The 21,936-nt window shown below is 57.5% G+C and overlaps 8 protein-coding genes across 8 annotated transcripts; 5 read left to right on the top strand and 3 right to left on the bottom strand.

Moving 5' to 3' along the window:
* Nucleotides 1-1,505: 1,505 nt before the first annotated feature.
* On the bottom strand, nucleotides 1,506-1,958 carry chz1 (Histone H2A.Z-specific chaperone CHZ1; the record flags this gene model as incomplete). Its single annotated transcript, XM_066777664.1, has 3 exons — nucleotides 1,506-1,687; nucleotides 1,743-1,752; nucleotides 1,812-1,958. The coding sequence occupies 3 exons, from the start codon at nucleotides 1,956-1,958 to the stop codon at nucleotides 1,506-1,508; spliced, it is 339 nt and encodes a 112-aa protein (XP_066631759.1).
* A 1,322-nt stretch (nucleotides 1,959-3,280) lies between these two features.
* On the top strand, nucleotides 3,281-4,517 carry YHM1 (high copy suppressor of abf2; the record flags this gene model as incomplete). The annotated part of the gene is made up of 7 exons (XM_066777663.1): nucleotides 3,281-3,362; nucleotides 3,412-3,449; nucleotides 3,509-3,550; nucleotides 3,606-3,719; nucleotides 3,770-3,903; nucleotides 3,953-4,130; nucleotides 4,182-4,517. 7 exons carry the CDS (start codon nucleotides 3,281-3,283, stop codon nucleotides 4,515-4,517), a joined length of 924 nt encoding a protein of 307 aa, XP_066631758.1.
* Nucleotides 4,518-5,144: 627 nt separating this feature from the next.
* ypt1 (ras GTPase) lies at nucleotides 5,145-6,120 on the top strand (the record flags this gene model as incomplete). The annotated part of the gene is made up of 5 exons (XM_066777662.1): nucleotides 5,145-5,155; nucleotides 5,359-5,482; nucleotides 5,541-5,588; nucleotides 5,641-5,868; nucleotides 5,926-6,120. 5 exons carry the CDS (start codon nucleotides 5,145-5,147, stop codon nucleotides 6,118-6,120), a joined length of 606 nt encoding a protein of 201 aa, XP_066631757.1.
* A 3,612-nt stretch (nucleotides 6,121-9,732) lies between these two features.
* On the top strand, nucleotides 9,733-11,175 carry SLS55_006230 (uncharacterized protein; the record flags this gene model as incomplete). The annotated part of the gene is made up of 3 exons (XM_066777661.1): nucleotides 9,733-9,773; nucleotides 9,873-10,038; nucleotides 10,108-11,175. The coding sequence occupies 3 exons, from the start codon at nucleotides 9,733-9,735 to the stop codon at nucleotides 11,173-11,175; spliced, it is 1,275 nt and encodes a 424-aa protein (XP_066631756.1).
* Nucleotides 11,176-11,765: 590 nt separating this feature from the next.
* On the bottom strand, nucleotides 11,766-13,318 carry SLS55_006229 (uncharacterized protein; the record flags this gene model as incomplete). The annotated part of the gene is made up of 2 exons (XM_066777660.1): nucleotides 11,766-13,155; nucleotides 13,311-13,318. 2 exons carry the CDS (start codon nucleotides 13,316-13,318, stop codon nucleotides 11,766-11,768), a joined length of 1,398 nt encoding a protein of 465 aa, XP_066631755.1.
* A 2,332-nt stretch (nucleotides 13,319-15,650) lies between these two features.
* Nucleotides 15,651-17,155, top strand: SLS55_006228 (uncharacterized protein; the record flags this gene model as incomplete). The annotated part of the gene is made up of 3 exons (XM_066777659.1): nucleotides 15,651-16,247; nucleotides 16,539-17,014; nucleotides 17,113-17,155. 3 exons carry the CDS (start codon nucleotides 15,651-15,653, stop codon nucleotides 17,153-17,155), a joined length of 1,116 nt encoding a protein of 371 aa, XP_066631754.1.
* Nucleotides 17,156-19,283: 2,128 nt separating this feature from the next.
* On the top strand, nucleotides 19,284-20,016 carry SLS55_006227 (uncharacterized protein; the record flags this gene model as incomplete). The annotated part of the gene is made up of 3 exons (XM_066777658.1): nucleotides 19,284-19,615; nucleotides 19,688-19,839; nucleotides 19,901-20,016. The coding sequence occupies 3 exons, from the start codon at nucleotides 19,284-19,286 to the stop codon at nucleotides 20,014-20,016; spliced, it is 600 nt and encodes a 199-aa protein (XP_066631753.1).
* Nucleotides 20,017-21,005: 989 nt separating this feature from the next.
* On the bottom strand, nucleotides 21,006-21,911 carry SLS55_006226 (uncharacterized protein; the record flags this gene model as incomplete). Its single annotated transcript, XM_066777657.1, has 1 exon — nucleotides 21,006-21,911. One exon carries the CDS (start codon nucleotides 21,909-21,911, stop codon nucleotides 21,006-21,008), a length of 906 nt encoding a protein of 301 aa, XP_066631752.1.
* Between the last annotated feature and the right edge of the window lie 25 nt (nucleotides 21,912-21,936).

Here is a 21,936-nt window from a genome sequence, read left to right as displayed (position 1 = left end):
GACGCAGCGATTTGCGGCGCTGGATTGCACAAAATGGGGAGCGCAACCCGCGCGGCCGTCGGGCGCGCGGCCTGGAACCCATGCCGCTACAGCGACAAAATATCCACCCACTCGACGCGGAGCAGGCCGAGACGCCTCGGAATTACACGGAACCTCTCTTTGGGCACTCTGTCTGCCCACTCCTCCGCCACCCTCAGGCGAACGCTTTCCCCATGAGTCACTCCGAGCTGCTCGCCAGACCCTCCAGCGAGGCCAAGCGCCGACATCGCTGCCGCTGCCACGGCTGCATCTGCAAGCGGGCATCTGCCTGCGCCGTAAGATCCTATCAGGGTCCGATGACGCCCCACTGTTGTCTTCTGCACCTGGGCGGACGAAACCGCGCCGCTGCCCCGACGCGCCGTTGCACTTTCGTGGTCATCCGCATCCGCCGACTCCAGGTTGGCGTTGAGTTTCTAGCCCTGTTCTCGGTTTGTGATCGCAGCGGTAGCGCCTTTGGCAGATGTATCGGCATCTTGAGCCTTTGATCTTGGAACCGGAAAATTAGGTTGCGCCATCATCCATACAGGTCCTTTCCACGTGAACGTTAGAAGGGTCCTCCTGGCTCGGCCCCGTGGTTGTATGCTTTTTACCGACAGCCTGATATCCGGCGGCGAGGCTGCTCAGGGTCCGTCGAGGAACCAATACCATGTCCGAAATGTGCGCGGGTGCTGCAGCCCTCCCACGCGCGCACCAACGGAGATTAAAGCGAGTACGCTAGAGTTGTAGGAGAAAGTCACCGAGATCTCAAATCAAAATTGCGGTGATGAGGCGGAATTGTTGCCGCGTGGGATAACATTCAGAGAGAGTGGGCTGGGTTTCCTAATTAGGGTTACAACATGGAATCCGTAAATCACAGCCGACTGCGGCACCCTCGACCCGTTGCATAGCTGTCTCTGCTGCATCAAGCTGTCGCTCATGCAGGATGTGTTCTCAAGCAGCTGTGGTCCCATTGGGTACTGATGCGTCCAGGATGCTGCAGGGCCTTGAGTCCGTTGCTTTTCCCAATGGACCGGGTTCATTGAACCGCAGAAAAGATCTCATCTACCATGTCATCGTTCAATCAGATGGATGCTAGCGGGAGCAGTCGGAAGCAATGTAATTGGGGTATTTTTTGTATGCCAATGCTACCTAATCCCGGGTATGCCAATGGGTCTCTGCCACGCTAGAACCATCCTCGTGCCAATGCGTAGTCTTTGATAGCATACCCCGCACCAATTCTTTTATTTTCGTTCATGCTCTTGAAAGCAGAAATCATCTCCAATCATGGTATTTCCCTGCAGATCTGGCACCAGCACGGCTTATTCCAGGACTCGAAGGCCGTTCTTGACCGAGGGTTGGGAGAGAGCTCGAGGCGCCTGCGACCCGCATAGTCCTGCCAGCATGTCAGCCTTCCGCGTTCGTGTTCCGATATTGTGCGGCGCGGCGCGCACGCTCCGCCGGCAGACGGAGCAATAGGGCACATACGTCTACTGCTCCATAGACTCGTCGGGGTCCTCAAAGTCCTCGTCATCATCCTCATCATAGTCTTCCTGACCAACCTCCTCGTTGGCCTTGGTGAAGTCGATCGTCTTGCCGCGCGTGCGCCTGCCGTCCTGCAGGATGTTGTCGGGATCGATCTCCTCCATGTTGTCCTCATCGACTTCCTCAGCTACGAACGCGGTCAGCGGAAACGAAAACGATGGCTCGGGGGGAGCGGCGCATACGTTCGGGGGCCTATGTGAGTATGGTTAGCAGTCGCGCATTGGCTGCGAGGGTCGACAGAGTGGACATACCGGCTCCTCGGCACCAGACTCCTCGTCGGAGCTGTCCTCCTCACCCATGCTCACGTCCTCGCGGGTGGGTTCGGCGGCCTTGCCCTTGCCCTTGTCAAGGGAAGCATCGCCGCCAGTCATCGTGTTCTCAGTGTGCTCGGCGCTCATGTTGACGTGGGTATTGGATGCTCTGAGTCGCGGTTGCGAAGAAAATGCGGGGGTGGTTGTGTCGGCTGGTGATCGGCGACCGTCCAGGAGGGGCTATGGATTTGTTGAAGTGGAGGGCAAACAGATATTGCAGTTATGTTGGTGGAGGGCAAATGACATTGACCCAGCGAAGCTGCGCTCGCCTACGAGCGCGACGCGCCTTCCCGCGCCGACCAATCATCATAGCAATTACACCAAACGGTCTAGCGCAGACACCCGCCACAGCAACCCACGCAAGGCTGATTTTGCCAGACTCTGGGCAGCTCCTTGCTTCGTACAGCTGCTCGCACATGTCGATGACATCTGCACAGCACATACCTTTCCGATCCGATGTAGTGTCCGCGCGCCTGGCGCAACTGGTGTTGATGTGTTACGGCGAATTATTTCAACCTGCACCAAGCAGACACACCTCAATGCAATGTGAGCTGGCCTGACGTAATGTTATGGTTGCACGGCGCTTTGACGGGAGACCTCGATACTTTCATGAGCCTCGGTGGTGATTATCTGCCTGACAAGAGCACACCGTCTCACAATTGAATATGGACAGCCTGCAAATGTTGACAGTACACCAGCTTACAAGAGCACGCGCAAATTCTTGGACTTAAACTCGGTAGTGCCCGCGCTTGAGAATAGCACAAGACCGTATGAAAGATCGGCTTCGATAATTGGCCTCGTTTCCCTTCAGCTGGAAGCTACCGCCAATATTGTGTTTCGTAGACAATTGACGTAAAGAGGATGTCGACGGTCTCTACGATCGTACAGCTTTCGCCGATCAGCAGCCAGACTCTGCGGTTACGTGCGGGAAAATGAAAGATCTTGACCAATTGGAAGAAAGATGGCGCAGCTGGAAAGAGACAGTCTAATAAATCTACAAGAAGGTGCGTGCACGCATTTGCAAGCCATGCTGGGACTATCTAGTTGTGCAGTCAAATAATGCGAATTTCTGGTGTTCGCTCGCAATTCGTCCAAAAGTTGTCCACTGCAACTGGTAGCTAGCCGCTGTGTAACGAGGGACTAGCTGTTGCTTCTTCGAAGAAGCGGAGGCTGTTGTGTGTTGCTGGAGGCTTTCCCGCGCTTGAGCGGACGACGCACGCCAGCGGCGGCCTCGGAGGCGTTTGTGGCTCCGCTCAAGCAACCCCGGCGCGAATCCGCTGCGACCGAAAAAAAGTATCGCTCAACCTCCTCCGATCTCGACATCCCGCTTGTCCTCACCACCCGTTCGCGCCCCAGCACCTTTCCGTCCGCTCCTCGCTCCCGGAAGCTCCTCAGCATCATCATTAAAAATGGCCCCCGTAATTGCCTCCACCGGCTCGGCCTCGAAGGAGTTCAAGAAGGAGTCAACCGTCGCAAGATTGACGGGAGCAGGTAAGGCAATGTAAGAGAGCTTCGCCTAGACTTCAATTGACTCTCTTAGGATGCGCCGGTATCGCCGAGCTGGCCGTGTTCCATCCTGTAAGCTTGAACTTGGCACTCTGTGTTTCCGCGCTCGGTGCTGACGGTTGTCTCAACAGGTTGACACCATCGCGAAGAGATTGATGAGCAACCACGGCAAGGTTCGTCTTCTGTATTCCTCCTAGAATCGCGCATAGCCTGACTTCCGTCTTCTAGATTGCGTCCAGTGCGCAGCTCAACACCGTCATCTTCAAGGACAAGGCGGGCGCCGCTCTTCCCGCCCGGTTTTTCTCTCTGTTCCCTGGTCTCGGATATGCGGCCGTCTACAAGGTACGTCACGATGGACATCAGAAGGCTATGCGGGTATTTACATTCGTTAGGTCCTCCAAAGAGTGTACAAGTACGGTGGTCAGCCTTTCGTGAGGGACTACCTGGCCAAGAACCACGGCGATAAGTTCGACAGCGCCTTCGGCAAGGGTACCGGTAAGGCTATCATGCACGCTACTGCAGGCAGGTGAGTATTCCAGAGCGAGATTGCCAAGGAAGCGTCTGACAGCGCACAGTTTGATCGGTATTGGCGAGATTTGTATTCTTCCGCTCGACGTCCTCAAGATCAAGCGCCAGACGAACCCCGAGGCTTTCAGGGGACGCGGTCTCGTCCGCATCATCAAGGACGAAGGCTTCGGTCTTTACAGGGGTTGGGGCTGGACTGCAGCTCGTAATGCGCCCGGCTCGTTCGCGGTAAGCAAATCTCGTACTAGCTGGGAAACGCAACCGCTAACACAACAGTAGCTTTTCGGAGGATCTGCCTTTGCCAAGGAGTACATCTACAAGCTCCAGGACTACAACAAGGCCACCTGGGGACAGAACTTCGTCGCCTCGATTGCTGGTGCTAGCGCATCTCTCGTTGTCTCGGCGCCTCTCGACGTGATCAAGACCCGCATCCAGAACCGCAACTTCGAGAACCCGGAGAGTGGTTTCCGCATTGTGTCGAACATGATAAAGAACGAGGGATTCACCAGCTTCTTCAAGGGTCTGACGCCCAAGCTCCTGATGACTGGGCCGAAGCTCGTCTTCTCGTTCTGGCTGGCGCAGACGCTGATCCCGGTGTTCGACAAACTCATGTGAAGTCATAGCGCACATGACCGATGAGCGTGGCGGGGCTGCGGACGAGCTGGAAAAGTGTATACGGTGTTACGGGCTTTGTAAATGCGGGCGCTTTCTGTTTCTCACGACGGCTAGAATCCCGGGCGGCAAGCCCGGCGATGTTCCTTTGTACTTTACTTATACCTCCCTGCTTGGACGTGAGGTGGCGCGCACGCAGAAGCAGCGGCATTAGAGCGCGTATCTAGAGCGACTGGCCGGAAAAACATCTCTCATCTCCCGCTGCACGCAGCTTGGCACTATGACGCGCCCGCGAGATCAAGTGCGCTGCCAGGTCAGATGCAGCGAAAATGCTGTCATGGCACATGTGGCTGCGAGGGTCAGGTACCAAGGTGCTCAAGACCGGGCGGCGTGCGGGCGCGAAGTGACCAGCAGCCATCGGTGAAACACTGACCCTTCGCGCACGTGATCGCCTGCAGGGCGAACGGTGAGGTCCTGGGGTGCCCTATACGACATCTAGCTCACAACGCCTTCAACGCTCCCACCTCCCTACACTGTCGACTCCGCCTTCCTCCCTCCGCAGCAAGCTGCTTTCCACGACTCACTTTTCGCTCTCTTCCGAACGCCGCCCGCTCAGATCCCGCAGCCACGATGAACCCCGAGTAGTACGTAACCCCCATGGTATCTCCGCCGCCGTGCGCCTTTGTCGCCGCCGCCCGTACCAACCGCCGCGACACGCGAGGATCCGCCCGGAGGCTAACCGCTGCTGTAACAGAGTCGTTCTCGAGTCCTCCGCGATGCTGAAGCTACTGAAGAGCCCAGGCAGCCGCGCCCGTAGGCAACGCTAACCGCGCACCACCCTCAGATACGACTACCTCTTTAAGTTGCTCCTCATCGGAGACTCCGGTGTCGGCAAGTCTTGCTTGCTGCTCCGGTTCGCCGATGACACCTACACCGAGAGCTACATCTCCACCATCGGTGTCGACTTCGTGCGTTCCCTCACACTCGGCGCCGGTCAGCCTGACCGCAGAGCTGACAACCGTACAGAAGATCAGGACTATCGAGCTGGACGGCAAGACCGTGAAGCTCCAGATTGTGGGTTCCCCTCCAAGCGGTGCGGAGAGAGGCGGGGCTAACTGATCTGCAGTGGGACACCGCCGGTCAGGAGCGCTTCCGCACCATCACGTCGTCGTACTACCGCGGCGCCCACGGCATCTGCGTCGTCTACGATGTCACCGACATGGACTCGTTCAACAACGTCAAGCAGTGGCTCCAGGAGATTGACCGCTACGCCACCGAGGGTGTAAACAAGCTGCTGGTGGGCAACAAGTCCGATATGGCGGACAAGAAGGTCGTCGAGTACACGGTTGCGAAGGTAGGCTTAGGCTTTCAACACACCTGGCAGTGAGGGTATGCTGACAGAGAGCCGCAGGAATTTGCCGACAGCCTTGGCATCCCCTTCCTCGAGACTTCGGCCAAGAACGCGTCCAACGTCGAGCAGGCTTTCTTGACAATGGCCAGGCAGATCAAGGAGCGCATGGGCACGACGCAGGTCAACAACAAGCCCACGGTTCCGATCGGACAGGGCCAGGGTGTCCAGTCGGGTTCGGGCGGTGGTTGCTGCTAGATGGTTATGTCGGTCATGACGGAGCGATTTGCGAAACCGGATGCCCTCTACGACCCCGGGCACCACGTCCTATGCAGAGATGTCCCTCACGTTTCAGTGCGTCCTGTTGCATGGTAGATGGCGGGCAGGCAGTCCTTTGGATGCGCGCGGGTTTTCTGGTCACTTCATAATACGGTCCCCGCAGATTAGCTTCTGCGGGCTGAGAATCGGAACGTCAGATTGCCATCGAGGATCCGTGGTGAATAAGGTTTTACGGCGATCATGGTGTGAGAGTTGTGGATTCTTTTCCTCTCCCCTTTCTTGCAGACGCTGCTATCTTTTCTTTTCTTGTGGGTTTATGGAGGTTGCGAGGGTCTGTTCTCTTTTGCTTTTTCTTAATGCGATATCAAACTTCGTACAACCGCTCTCTGCAGCAACCCAGCCCTGCGCATTATCCTACAGCCCAAAAAGTGATGGTTCCTGGTGCTACAGAATGATCGACCCGGGGATGGGGACCCCTATGAGGATTGGGACCATCTTGCGGAGTCCACATGCTCCCAAATCTCACGAAACGCTAGCCGGCAGGCTGCATGACAAGTGTCCTACAGATAAAGGATTCCAGCGCATCACCGACCGCCCCTCCATGCCTTTAAGACTCGGAGCGAGAGGAACAGAGGACGTTACAATTCTGGTACGAGACACTCCGGTGACCGTTACAGAGCTTTCTTACGTTCGCGCGCGTTCTACCTCTCTTTGACCACGGAAATGCTCTGCGCGCCCGGTTTTGCACGCTGGAAGAGGTATCATCGATCTAGACATGACCACTCAAAGGGAAATGCCCGGGCCCTCGAAGTGTTACTCTTTTCTACTTGGTGAGCGCGACGGGCTGATCCGCTTACTGGGCTAGATGGTCCATTCATTTCGGCTCTTCACTCCAACATTTCTTTCTCTTCGATCGATATTTCCTTTCCCTTTCTCATTTCTACGCTGAAAAGCAATCTCCTCCGCCCATCGTATCGGTGGCCTCAGGTTCGCTGGCCGTGGCGTCTTTCAAGGTCATTAGCCGCGTGGGTACCAGCGTGGACGTGTCAGCTGGCACAGTCGTCGGGAACGAACGAAGTGGGTGGGAACGCAGGGCGCCGGACCGCAGGCCAGACACGCAATCGCTGCGCGCGCACAGCTGATGCCTACGCGGCGGTGGCTGGCGTGTGCTGCGGCGGCCCGTGGCGGCAGCAACAATACTAACACGGCGAGCACGGCGAGAATGCGCGTGGGAGTGCGCGGGATTGCTGCGCGGTCTTTTTTTGCCTGCGCTGCGCCACGTAGTTCAGCCACAGTCGGCGGATGCCAGCGAATTCCCGCTGGACCCTTTGGGTTGCATCATGGGCAGCGAGCTCCAGAGCACAGCCCTCCACGCCTATATGACCTGAAGCCCGACGCGCGCGACTGCCCGCATCCCTGCCGCCCGTTCTATCCTATTTTCCACGCACCCGCTGGTCCCAGAGGATACTCCTGCGGCCGCTCTCCTTTCCCTCCACTCCACCCCCGAGACGCCCGCCTGTCATCCATTTCGCCAGACCCCGCTAGCTGGCTCACAACCCTCTCCTGCCTCGGCAACCATGACGGGTACGCCGGCAGCACCGCTGTCGCCAGACGCAGGCCCGACCGACTCTCACCTCCCAAAGCTGCCGTCAGGCTGGATAGCGCAGTGGGACAGCAGGTGCGTTACCCCGCGCCGCCGCTTTGAAGGGCGCTCTCAACCCCAGTCTTCCGGGCGCCCGCATGCGAAGCCAATTCGTCTAGCCTTCACCTTGAGGAATCTCGCAGCTCCGCGGCTGACGATGCCTACCCTTGCAGCTCTCGCAAATACTACTACGTCCAAATAAGCACCGGCGTCTCGCAGTGGGACCTTCCCACCAGCGAAGCCCCCGCTGGCCCTTCACGGCGACCCGAACAGATTCCTGCAAGCGCGTGCGAAAATGCGGGCATTCCCGACCCGGCGAAACCACCGAACGGAATACCCGAGGATCACAGTAGCGACAGAGGCCTTGGTGTAAGCGCGAGCCCGATGCTGGCACTTGAACGTGTGGCTGATGAACATTGATCCAGAGCACCGCTTTCAACCTCCTAGCATCGCAGCATGGTGGCGGAAAACAGTCTTCTGGAATCGGAAGCCTGGCTTCATCCCTCCTGAACAGCGGAAGCAGTTCCCACGGGAACAGTTCTCAATCAGGCGGACACAGCAGTGGCACTGCCGGACTTGTAGGGTCGCTCGCCAGTAACTTGCTTGGAGGAAACAAGCCGCATGGACAGCAACAGGGAAGCCACGGCGGTTCTTCTAGCTCTCATCAAAGTGGTGGGTTGGGAGGTGTGCTGGGCGGCATCCTAGGCGGTGGAAGCCATGGCTCGGTAGGGCGATCATGAAGTCCCAGGTCCCGCTTCTCTTACTGACGTGGTGCAGCACGGCCAGCAGAATAATAATTACGGGTATTCTTCTGGAGCACCAGCCACTGGTGGTTACTCCGGCACCGCTCCGCCTGCCCACTACAACCCTACTGGCTCCGCCTCCCATACGCCCAACTCCGGACCGTCGTATCCTGGCCAGCCCGGCTACAACAACCAATATTCCAGTCCCAACCCGCTCAGTGGTCAGAATCAATATGCGCCTCCTCCGCACACTTCGTCTTTCGGCCATCAGCCGCAGCATGCATCCTCATTTGGCCCGCAAAATTCGGCATCGTGGGGACCCCAGGCGCAAAGTACTCCATCATTCCCACCTCCGCCTGCGATACCGCAACAGCACCACCAGGGAGCCTATAGCTCTGCGCCGCACGACCAGGCTCAAAGTCATGCAGGGTACTTCCATCAAGGGAGTCCTCAGGGTGCTTACGGGCAGCATGGAGGATACGGCAACGGCCAGCAACTGCCACCGCCCCCAGCTGGGAATTATTCCCAGGGCAGCTATAGCGCTGCGCCTTACGGGCAGGCATCTCCTCACAGAGGGTTTGGTCAATCACCAGTACAGCATCAGCAGGTTGGATACACCGGAGGTTACGCTGGTCAAGCACCGAACGGTCAACACGGTGCGTACGGGCAGGGGCAGCATCAGGCTGGATACCATGGCAGCGCAGCACCGTCGCAGCCTGGCTGGTAACCGAATTTCCTAAATTTTACAATTGGAGCGTGTAAGATGCAGTGGTCGAATTTGCATAAGAGGAGGATCATGGAAAGGGCATACGCGCGGTGAACAGCGACTGTAAAAGTGACATGGCATTAGGTGGATTTTTGTGAGAATTTTGGTTGCTAGGATACCTCTCTTTGAGTAGGGGGGAAGTGAAGGTCAGCTCATGGAGAAGCTGGAAGTTCCTTTTCGCGGTCTTTAATCATATTTCATGCGGTGCGAAGCTGGCGGCGTTGGCGCCGTGACGCTGTCATTCTCGAACTGACTCGATTTCGCACGGCTCTGTTTCATTCGTTGCCCTGGGCATATACATGTTGTATGATGTACATACACGGTTGTTTGTACTTGGGTGGTCAAGCTCAAACGCGTCTCCCGCCCCACATCCCGGCTGTGCAAGCCCCGCCAAACACCGAACCCCGGCACCTCCGACCCCTCGCTCTCCGCAAACCACCATGTCGCGCTCTACGGATCCAGGCCATTTCTTCCAAACAAGGTACGTGCGACCATTCTCTTGTACCGGAAGTTTTCGCCTTTCACAATTCTGAAAAGAGACCACTTCTGGCTAACGTCAATCGCCATTGACGCAAAACAGCTCGGCGCTCTCGGAGGAGGCGCGCAAAGCGGAGAAGTCGAAGAACAAGCTCGGCGACCCGATCAAGCTGACCTCGAAGCTGCTCGCCGTGACCGCGGACCCGTTGGACGATGATCGCATCTACGTGGCCGAGGCGGCGGGAAACGTGCGGAGGATAGCACTTGAAGTCTGTACGATCTTCTTTGGAGCATTGTCCCCCTTAGGAATGTCAGGCTGACATGGAAGCGTCCTGCAGGCCAGTGAAACGACGCACACGTTCAGCGGTCCAACCGCGCCCTTGACCTCGCTCGCCGTGTCACCCAAGGCATCGACGCTCTTCGCCGGCTGTTGGGACAAGAACATCTGGGCGTGGCCGCTTCCACCTTCTTCTTCCCCTCCCGCCTCCACAAAATCGGCGGCGATCAAGGGCACCCCGCGCTTCAGCAACGGCCACACCGACTTCGTCAAGTGCCTGCTCGCCTTCTCGCTCGGCGGCCAGGACCTGCTGGTGTCGGGCGGCTCCGACGCGTGCATAATCGTGTGGGACGTCGACAGCGGGCGGCAGCTGTACAAGCTCAAGGGCCACGCGCGCGGCGTGCTCGCGCTCGCCGTCGACCCGGCCAGCCACACGACGCGCCTCTCGCGCCAGACGCCCGCCGTCACCATCCTCTCCGCCGGCAGCGACCGCGAGATCCGCGCGTGGCGGATCCGCGCGGACCGGGGGTACCAGATCCCCGTGGGCAGCATCGGGAAGGAGGATGGCACAGAAGGGGAAAGTGGTGAACCAGAGCCGCCGGCGGCCTCGGGCGACCCCGTCGTCACCCCGCTCGTCGCGCACGACACGTCCGTCGACGCGCTCGCCTTCGACGCGGCCGACGACCTGTGGACCGCGTCGGCCGACCGCAGCGCCAAGTGCCTCGTCCGCGGCCGCGCCTTCGCCCACGCCGACACCAGCCTGCCGCACCCGGACTTCGTGCGCGACGTCGCCGTCGACGACGAGGCCGGCTGGGTCGCCACCGCCTGCCGCGACGAGCACGTCCGCGTCTGGGACAAGGCCGCCGCCGAGTGCGCCCACGTCTTCGAGGGCCACTACGAGGAGGTCACCGCGCTGTGCCTGCTGCCCCGCCAGCGCCTGGTCAGCGTCAGCATCGACGGCACCGTCAGGCGGTGGAGCCTGAAGCGCGCCGACGTCAAGAGGGCGAGGGAGGAGGCGGAGAAGGCGAGGCAGGGCGTCGTGGATGACGAGGCTGAAGGGAAGAAGGAAGGCTTGTTGACCGAGGACGAGGAGAGGGAGTTGGCCGAGTTGATGGATGAGGACGATTGAAATTCGAGGAGGGGGGGAAGAAAAAGAAATGCAGTCTGGACGTAATAAGGTAGGGGTAAGCAGCATGGAGAGAGACCTAGTGGGAGAATGAAGAAAAGGAAAGATCTCATGTTAGACTCGAGACTGCTGTAGACTAATAGCATATGCATTATACGAAATTGCACCTATAGTGCAGACCATAACAATACTCGTACAACATCAAAATGTTCACCAGCTAGCATTATTGCAAGCTTACTAAGCAAGGGTGGTGAGCTGGTGAATAAAGCTGGGAGACACCCTTCCTCCGTCCGCTTTTCCGTTCTGATTCGCATCCCCATGGGGTGAATGTCCTTCGATTCGCCCATGCAATCAGCAATCAGCCAAGCGCCTCCATCGTAGTTGGAAAGTGTTCCCCATGGATATCTCAAGCAATGAAGTACAAGGCCGAAGACGCCCCCACAGTCGTCGAAGAAAAGACCAGAAGGAGATTAAAACACGATAATAAAACAGAACTCAAGTAATCAAAGCTCGGACCGGACAGGTGAAACACAAGGCCGTTTGCCTCAGCAAAACCGACCAAGTTGAAGGGCAAGGCTGTAAGCAAACACCCTTCACCACGCGTACCTATCATCCACGCCGAAGTTGTCCTCGCCGTTCCAGTCCTCGTCGCCACTGACCTCCGAGTCGAGAAAGTCGTTCTCGTTGAACTGCTCCTCGCGGGGGCGGAGGTTGTCAATGCGGATGTCGACGATTTCGCACATGCCCTGGATGAACTTCTCCTGGCTGCGCCTCCAGTCTCCGGAGCCGTCGCCGTTGTCGTCCGAGGTTTGGCGCTGGTCGTCATCTTCTAGGGATGAATGTTCCGCTTCGGATGAGAGTGAGGAGCTTGTTGACGAGTCGTCTCCCGAATAATTGGTTGCGACCGCTCTGCGTGGACGAAGGTGACGAGCAGGAGCGGATGAGTCGTCTTGATTCTCATCCCCGCTATGATGTGCGTTCTCCTCTTTGGCAGGCTGGAGAGGTAGCTTGTCTTTGACGCGCGGGGTGACGGCGACGTGTCGTAGTCGCCCAACGCCTTTCGGTGGCGAATCGTCAGGCGTTGGCAACGTTGACTCCTTCAACATGCGCCAGCGCTTGCCAGACATGAGGTGAGAGTTAGGTGGGCACGACTTTCGGAGGAAGACGCGCTGAAGCCTGCCGATCCACTTGTCACGGAAGGTAGCGCGGTCACGCCAGCCGATATTGAGGATTGCCTTCAGGGTAAGTCTGCGGAGCTGGGGAAGTTCTTCTGCCGAGTCTAAAAGCGAAGAGAAAAAGTTTTCGGCAGCTTCAGAAGTCCATTGCCTAAGCTGGTTCAGTTCGATGATCTCCAGTGTCACCGGCCAACTTGGTATTTCGTCGTCTTTCAGAAGGTCGATATACTTTGGTTCAGAGTCTCTGAAAGTGTCGTGAGAGTCAAAGTAGTTCAAGTCCATCTTCAAAACCTGGAGCTTTGGACATGTCCGCTTCAGATCCGGGAGAAAGGAAATATCGAGAGCCTGGTTGTGGTTGAGTATCAAACTTTCCAATTGACTGCCGTGGGAAATGAGAAAATCGCGAAGAATCTCCGATGTCACATGGTGGCAATTGGTGACCGCAAGATTCTGCAAATTCTCCTTCAGAAGAGGAAGAAAATCCCCGTCAAGAACCTGGCAGGACTCGAAGCTCAGACTTTTGAGCTCCGGCAGGAGCGCCAGGTTATCCGCGAGGACTTGTTGACTGGTTCGTCCCGAATACTCAGTGCCGTCCTCGTTTGTCACCACAGCAAAGGACTCTGGCCCGAAATTGAACAGGGAAAGGTGCTCCAGCCGCTGAAAAGCCTCCATCTGGTGAATCCCGCCCATCCAGAAGAGATCATGATCTTTAGTGCGAAAGATCGAGTTCCAGTTCCAAGATTTCAAACGGATCTTGCTGGCTGCGAGGGACGTGAACATGGCTTGGCTATAATGCCAACGTCCAGGCCTGTTCAGAGTTCGGAACGGCGGACGGTCCTGGGGGTGAACAATTAAAAGCTCGGTCAGTTGGGGGATGAATGGTATTAGGTCACCAATCTCGAACTGTCGTCCAGCCCAGGTGTATGCAAGAGTGCTGGGCGCATCAAACTCCAGGCGGCGGACCTTGACATTGTAGTTGATACAACGATTTGCAGTCGTGTCTGAGAGTAGATCAAGGAGCCTATGAGGCTTTTCGACCGTGACCAAAGGTGGGCATCGGTAGAGTGCCGTCAGTGCCGGTTCCAGAAATGACTTGCAGACTCGTGCAGCACTCGCCAGCCAAGGTATGTTGGGCGTTGGACTGAAGTCTTCGTCACGCAGGGGGTCACTCGCAAACCTGAAGACCTGTAACAAAACCTCATATGGTAGATTTGCCCAATCTGGTATGACACCATCACTCTCCAAAGCGGCAGTTTCCTTGGTCGAGGCCGGGCGAGGATCGGCAGCTGTACGAAAAAGAGTAAAGTCAGCCAGTAAAGCAATTGGGCTGAGCAAGACGTACGTTTCTTGGTCTGAGGGATCCTCCGTGGTTGCCTCGCCGCGGCTGACCTTGTTACTCGCTTTGGTCCAAGGCGCCTGGAGTTGCGTGCCCGTCCGCCTCTGCGCTCTGAGACGTCACCCGTGTCCTCACTGTTGGTCTCAGTGTACACAGGCGCAAGCTCGCGACGCAAGTGAGCTCCGCTCAGCGACCTTTGAATGCGGAGTCGCCCTGTACGCCTTGGTCTTGATGGCTCGGCAGCCTCCTCTCTCGAATCCTCAATCCCGTTTGTATCGCCATCCGACTCTCCAGCGCTGGGTAGATGGTATGACTTCTCTGGCAGACGGCGCAGTTTTGTTGGAACCTCGGGACTAGCTGAGAGCAGACCGTGGCTACGACTGCGCTTTGGAGGCGGGGTAGAAGCGTTTCGTGCAGGAGCATGGTCTTCCCGGATGGCGCGCCTGCCGCTGCGGCTGTTTGCCTCCTGCGGCTGCGATTGGGGAGCGGCTGGAGCTCGTCGCATACGCTTGCGCGCACTAGCGGTTGCTTCTTCTTCGCCGTCGCTTGCATTGGTATCCTCGGCCTCCGAGGTGCTGGGTTCGCGGTAGGAAATACGGCTTCTCTTGCGGCCGGCGCGGGCCGCCGTCGCACGGGTAGCGGTAGCCATGTTTGCTGTCGTCGCACAAAAGGGATTGGCGCGCGACAGCGGCAGCCGAATGGTCGAGAAGGATCGTGAGCAGCTAGCACGGCGCAGCCGGTGACGGGGCTTGGAGAGGCTGGCGCAGCACAGGCGTGGGAAAAGTGCGCGTCGGGGCGTGCAGGGAGGTACAGAGAGGAGGCAGCGATGACGACGAATGGCCGATCGCCTTATCGATTGGCATCCGGCCCGCGGCTCCTCCGGACGCTCGGGCCCAGAGTTGCCTCAGGCATGGGCGCAGCGCTGCAACTGAGTCTCGTGGCGCAGGTGTGTCTGGGGTGGCTAGCAAGCGAATGCTTGCTCCTCTGGGTGATGTGAGACCAGCACAATTCGTGCTCCCGTCCATTGCGCATCGGCTGAGTGCAGACTCTGCTTGCGCGTGCGGTGCTGCGCGTTCCTGCCGCATCTGCGCTGGAGGCTAGAGGGCTATACTCGACGCCCGCGCTGGATTGAACGGACACACCTTCTCGCGCCCGTCGCGCCTGCCTGGACGTGAGCCGCAAGCCGAAGTTGGGCACATCTCGTGGCGTCGCACCGACCCTCTCCTCTCATCTTCTCCCCTCGGTGCGCGTGGCGCCGCCAACGCGATCTCCCGGGCCTCAACAACGCGAAGTCTGCGCGCACCTACCACTCCCGACCTCGACGCGGTACGCAGCCTTCCGCAGCTGCGCCCACCCGTGACCTGCTCCTCACCCGAGCCGCGCACCCGACCAATTCGTCCAGCGGCACCCACGGCCTTCCTGTCGGTTTCAGCGCCGCCTTGGATTGCGGCCTGGCGCTCCAGGTCGCACTGCTCTGGCTCCTTTCCGCCTCAGTCACGGCCTTTCCTTTGACTCCAGTCACGCGTCATGCGCTTTATCGCATCAGCAGCTTTGCATTTACGGCCCATCTGCTTTTTTCTGCGTTCTGTTGTCGATACCGAACACATCTTCAAGCCGGGAGCATGAACTCTTCGACTGAATTCAGGAAGTACGGCGGAAACGGCGCTCTATACCTGATAATTGACCGCAGTCGCCAACGGAGATTCCTGCGGAGAAACATCAAGGAAGCGCTTGACCACCACGCACAGGCCTTGCGCGCCCCTCAATCAAGCACCAACAACGGCATGTGCGAAGATGCATGCGAAAAGGCCTGGAGTGCGCCTGACAGTGCGACCATGGCGGCTTTGAATGAAAGGGAAAAACCGGTTCTGAAGTTAGATGTCAAACATCTCTTCCCGACGGGAGCAAACAGCGACCTAGCTCAATCAAGGGTGAAAACAAAGACCTACGCTGCCCCATGTAGACTCATGTTCAAAGTCTACCACCTTGCTGCGAGGCCACGACCTGGAGTCGACAGAGCCTGGGAGGACATCTACACCGACGTTAGCCATGCCATGATCCAAGCATGGCGCAATGGTGATGGGGAAGAGTTCTTCTCCATAAGTATGGACAAACCAGTATTCATCACAGCGGACCAGCTCAAAGTCCAGGTGCCCGTTTCCCAGGCGAATTCATACAGGGTACTTATGGCGCATTCCTACCGCATGACAATCAGCATCGTGTTTGACGAACACAAAGATATGAAAGAGGTCATCTCAATCATGAACCCTCAGGAGAATCCGCTTCCAGGAACTCCCGGCAAGCTAAATGCGAAAATGAGCACACTTCTCGACTGCGCAGAAGACGGCATTCGTTCTCCCTTGTATTTCACAACCGGTGGCAAATCCTACTCCCTAGGCTTCGACATGTCCGTGGATGCTGGCTGGGAAGTACCCAAGGAGACCTCCATGCAGCTTTACAACCGAGCATTACGCTTTGTCCGAGGAGAGCAGCTTTTATCGCCCATCTCGGAACCATCAACACCTGCCAGTGTTACTCGCCTATCATATTGGTTCTGCAATCAAGTGCGACCAAGGACAATACCTGTGGAAGGATTCCTGTGTCTTTTCTGCGATCGACGCGACTACCACTCGCTGGACAGATTATATCACCACTTCAAAAGCGAGCACGACATGTTCACTTTCAAACTGAATAGGCCTGGGGCCGATGCGCGCGCATGCCTCCAGTGCGATTTCGAGGTCGAAGTCGACATCTCAGACAGGTACAGTGATCCTCGGGTAAACAACAACAACAACAACAACGCCAATCCACGAGATATCCATTGGGTCGCTCCTCTGAGACCATTTGACTTGAAGGCCTATCTAAGGGGCGACGAATCTTGGATAAAGACCGGACTAGGATTGAAAAAGAAGCTCCATCCAGGTCTCAGGATCGCGCCACTTCCACAAGGAGCCGTCGAACCGAAGAAGCCCATGGAGGTTTTGGATATGCCCGTAGTCGAGAGAAAGAGACACCGGGTTCCCAAGGCCCCCGCTGGCTTACGATTCTACAGATCGGACTCGAAAAGACTGCTAGTCGAGGGGGAACTCCTCAGTGAAAGCGACGATGAGATTTCAGAGAACTGGCTCAAGTTGCGGCGCAATCTAGCCACCAAGGATGCTGAGGTGGCGACTCCTGCTAAGATTTTCATGATGAAATGGGACGATTACATGCAGGACGAGCACCTCTGTGGGGACACTCATCTGGGAGATGCTGTGGTGCGATTTGCTCGAAAGTACCGCTCGTGGCTAAAGACGCAGGCAAGAATGGGCAATGAGTTCCTCAGAAAGACGTCTGAGCTGTACAGCGACAGCATCATATGCAGCGAGGTCTTCAGAGCTTGTATCGACTTCATTGACGGCGACGGCAATATGATGGATACTTTGGCAGCTTCTACGGAAACCAGAAAGCATCAACCAACCCCAACTTCTGAGCCTAATGGATCATCATCCCGGCAGAGTGATGGCAGGATGAAGCGGAAATACATTCCTGGAGGGCCAGGCGGAGGAGGGAAATTCCTCGACGTGTTGGATGACGACAGGAAAAGAAGAAGCAAGAAGGCCAGACCAAGCATCAATCAGGAGAACTCGATACACTCAAACCAAGAGTGTGCATATGCTCTGCCAACACCGCAAGATCTCGATGGGTTTTTTAGTTGGGTGGAAGAAGCTGGACAGGACAGCTCGACTAAGCCACCTCTGCAAGAGGCATCTCCACAGCAACCTACCATTGCCGTCCAGAGTGGGTGCACATGCGGTAAAGTCGTCGACGACGACATTGCAGCTATTTCGTGTGCCAACTTGGTGAGTACCATGCTATCCGTATCGCATGCGGCACGAATAACCTTGAATATAGGACTGTCAGCGGAGAGAGTACCACCTGAAATGTGTTGGTCTCACAAGCAGGAGACCAAAATGGGTCTGTTTCGAATGCAAATCATGAAGGGGACAGACAGACGATCAAGCCGCGGTATCTACAGGCTACCGCTTATCGGGTTAGTAGGGAGGAAACTTTTTTTGGATGCACCGGCAGCCATGGGAGAAGACACGGTACCAAAGTACACAAGCGGACCCTTTTTCTCTGGGACCCGTCTTCTCTGGGGTGACAAGACTGATCCGCTTTTGCGTCAACTCTTGACAGCCGTGCGTTTTTGGGGACGGCGAAAAGGCGTTAGGGTGCAACGTGGGCGTCAGGAACAGGCTCACAGTGCATATCCCCGGTGGTGGTTCTCTCAGCATTTTCTTTTCTTTACTGTGTCGAAAAATACAGAAGAGGCATCAAGCAGTCTATAGCCAATCACAATACGAGTAATCACCGTATTCGGACTGTGGTCGTGGCAGCGTGGTGATTGGAAGCCGGCGCGAGGACAAGAAACGGCAAGCTTTTTTCTTCATGGCTGTAAGGCTGAGACAGAAACACTGCCCAATGGAATCGGCAAGCTGGCGGTACCTGGATGGCCGGGCAGGGAGGCGGGTGCGTAATAAGGGTGACGAGCGGCGTCGCAACCAGAGCATGCAGCGCCAACGGGTGGCTGTCAAGCCCCATCGAGTTGTTGGTTTTGTTCGGCGCAGCTCTCGCCCGACCAGGGCCCTGCATCCATCGCTAGGTCGGCACCTGTCGGGCTCGGCGCAGGCCTTGATGCAGCTAGCACGCCTGTCGATCCGCAGAGGCTGGGGCTTGGCGCGGCAAAAGAGGCACGAGAGGCTCGCTGTGTCGCCGAACACGAGCAGGCCATCGCCCAAGCGCGCCTCAACAGCACCACACACCTCACCGTCTCGGAGCCCGAGCACAGATGGGGCGCGGACAGATGCTCGCGTGCAGATAGGGAGGAGGTGTGTGAGTATGCCGATACGCTTGGGGCGGCGGCGGGCTGGTGGCAGAGCGGATGACGGCAGCACCGGCGAGGTTGGCCAGGCGGTGCGACCTGCGCGAGTGTCGGTCGCCGTGGATGGTTCGACTGGCAGACCGGCGCGGGGCGAACGGCTCAACCCAAAGGGGGCAGGGACCAGCAGGTACACGAGCTGGGGACGCCGCGCAGACCGTGGCATGGCGCCCCGCGCCGGCCAGCGCCTTTCTCGGTCGGTGTCACGACGTCGATGGCGCATGCGCGCTGCGTACGACTATTGGAGCCGTCTGGATGGAGACAGCCCGAGGCCGCGAGGGTGCTTGTTCGGGGCGAGCTCCGCCGCGGCAGCACCAGCTGCAGGGCGCAGAGTGCCTTCGGACGGCAAGGACGGAAAGCTAAGGAGGCTCAAGAGGAGCAGGAGGAGGAGCAGACTAGCTGCAGGCTGCACCATCCTCGCCTCTGGTCCGTCTCTCCACATTAACTTCCTCTTCCCACTCCACCGACGATCGCCCAGCAACAGCCGATCGGCCTCCACCAGCCACTTCGCCGCCGAGCTAGGAAACCGCGACCCTGCTGTGCCTGCCGTATATATTCCCTCGCCTGCACCATCCCTGACTGCACTCCCTCGTCACGCCGCCTCAATTCCTCTGCTCGCCCTCCACCTTGCAATCTTCCTCCGACTCTACCTCAACCACCTCATCCCGTCCTCGCCAAGATGAAGTTCCAGTCCCTGTTCTCCCTGGCTCTGCCTGCCACCGTCATGGGTCTTGCCCTGCCCATTGGCTTCTACAACCGCGACGAGTTCCTGGCCAAGCGCGACGCCGCCGCCTCGTTCGAGCCCACCGGCGACGAGTACCTCCTGAAGACGCAGCTCGTTAGCAACAACGACACCTCCCTGTCCAAGTTCAACAACCTCTACCTGACCGCCTTCCACACCGGCGCCGGCACCAACGACGCCGTCCTCACTGCCGACAAGGACAGCGCCGCCACCGGCTTCCTCAACGAGACGGCCGACGGCTCGTACCAGGAATTTGACTTCGGCACCGAGTAAGTCCCTTTTGCACCACCAACTGGAACGCAATTTCCGAAGGGCCCGAATGCTGACACCAAGTGACGTAGGTTCCCTTGGAGCTTGGAGATTGGCTACGAGCCCTACACTGCGTGGGCTCCCGTCACCATCAACGCCGGTCTTGCTGAGGCTGGCGACGGCTTCTTCACCTTCACCCCGTCGGGCTTGGTCTGGAACGTGACCCAGTTCGACGGCTGGCTTGGTAAGTCTCTTCGTGCCGCAACCTCGTCCCGCTAGGGCCTCTTTGCTAACGAGTGAAACAGTCTGCGACTGGTGGCACACCACCCCCCAGCTGTTCTGGAAGACGGGCGTCGCCTACTCCAACAGCTCGCTGCCGACCAGCTGCGCCGAAGTCCACCTCGTCAAGGAGTCGTTGTAAATTCAACCATCGTTCCGAGTCGCGAAAAAAGCTTAATGACCCGAACTTGTAACTTCTAATGGAAAGAAGGGATTCGGCGGGTTCCTTGGGCGGTATACGGCGTTTACTCTGGTAATTTCTTTAGGCGCGTTTGTTATTTTCTGAACATGGTCTCGATAGGCCCCGGCGATGGGTACTCAGGCATGACTGTACGACCAACTGCATTCACTCACACGGCTGAGAACTGTAACGATAGCATAGACCACGACTACGACGTGACAACGTCATACAAAAGCCTCCTACTACGGGAGCTCTAATGAGCTAATCCTACGACATTCGTTATGATCATCACATTTGGATTCCTGATGCAGACTTGTGTTTAATTGTGAAGTGCACATACTGAACCTTGGCACAACGTTGACTGGCTTTTTTGTGGAGAAGTTTGCGTCTGTTTGTCCAAAGAACAGTAAGTGATGGGAGGTTTCTTTGCATGGGTTAGAAGCACGTACACAACATGTTTGGATATGCACAGCTTCAAAACTTGGTTTGCGTAATGGGTACGTGCAGCACTTGAGCTTTCAAGTCGACCCATCTATCTTGAGAAGGAGCGCGAGGGATGGAAACTCGATCTGGTATATTACGCAGACTACTTGGGACACGACAAGTAAAGAGACAGCTCGACAATTGGAACAGAATCCGACAAAATTACCATCGTCCACGGCGTGAGGAATCTGAAGAACAACGAGAAGAGTGAAGAATATGAGAAATCGAACTAGTATGATAAACGGGCCATTGGCCGCCAATAGGAAGAAGGTTGGAAGATTCAGATGGTTGCCGTTTTCCGAGCGCCAAAAAAAAAAGAAAAAATCCCATCGCAAGGACATCCATATTCGTAACAGACCCAAAATGCATCATCGGTGACGTCATTAAGACAACTTTTTTGCCAAGAAAGTTTCAGTGTCGGGGCGTGAGGGAAGAAAAGGGGGAGGAGCTAAGAGTAGTTGCTCTCTCTAGTCGAGGGACTCGGTAGGCAAGCCGACGCCATTGGGCAGGTTCTCGTCGAGCTCCTGCTTCACCTTCTCGGGCTCGCTGCCGGCCACGCTGTCGACCCTCTTCTTGCCCTGGTCCTTGGCGCCGTCGGCCTTCTTGCTGGCGTCGTCGCCGGCGCCCAGGCCGTTCTTGAGGAAGCCCTCGGCGAGCTTGTTGACGTCGCCGTTGTCTTCCTGCTCCTTCTTCCGCTTGCCGTCGGCGCCGTAGTCGTCGGCACTCTCCTCGACGGCGCGGCGCATGTCGGGCACGAGGGCGGGGTCGATGCGCCAGCTCTGGATGCTCTTGATGAGGTCGACGGCGAGCTGGCCGTTCTTGCGCAGCGCCTTGTCCCAGTGCGGGGGGATGGACTCGTTGAGGGCCATCATGCGCGCGACGCTCGACACCATCAGCCGGCGCATCTCGCTGTCCTCGTCCGTGTTGGCGTAGACGTACTGCACGCGCCGCAGGCCCGGGTACGTGTCGGTGCGGGCGTACCACTCGCGCGTGGTCCGCAGCGCGTCGCGCACGAGCGCGGGCGCCTGCCACTTCTCGCCCATGAGGTAGAGGTCGATGAGGGTGGTGAGGTCCTTCTCCTCCGCCGGCGGCTTGATGTGCTGGCTGTACAGCCACGAGACGAAGGCCGTGAACGGCTCGTCCTCGTCGTCGGGCAGGCCGTAGGATTGGTGGTTCGACGAGTCCTTGCTGTAGAAGATGCGCTGGAAGAAGCGCGAGCGCGTGCACAGCAGCTTCTCGTGCAGGATCCAGTGCGTGTTGTCCGGCCCGACGTAGAGGTCGACGAGCGAGTGCGAGAGCAGCTCATGCAGCGGCTTGTCGGCCCTCGGCGACGAGGGGCGCGACGAAGTGGGAGACATGGGTTCGGCGGGCATGGTAGAGTTGGGAGAGACGGCTGGG

This window comes from Diplodia seriata, assembly GCF_021436955.1.
Source record: "Diplodia seriata strain FDS-637 chromosome Unknown scaffold_6, whole genome shotgun sequence".
Lineage (NCBI taxonomy): Eukaryota > Fungi > Ascomycota > Dothideomycetes > Botryosphaeriales > Botryosphaeriaceae > Diplodia > Diplodia seriata.
This window is presented reverse-complemented; position numbering and strand designations above follow the sequence as displayed.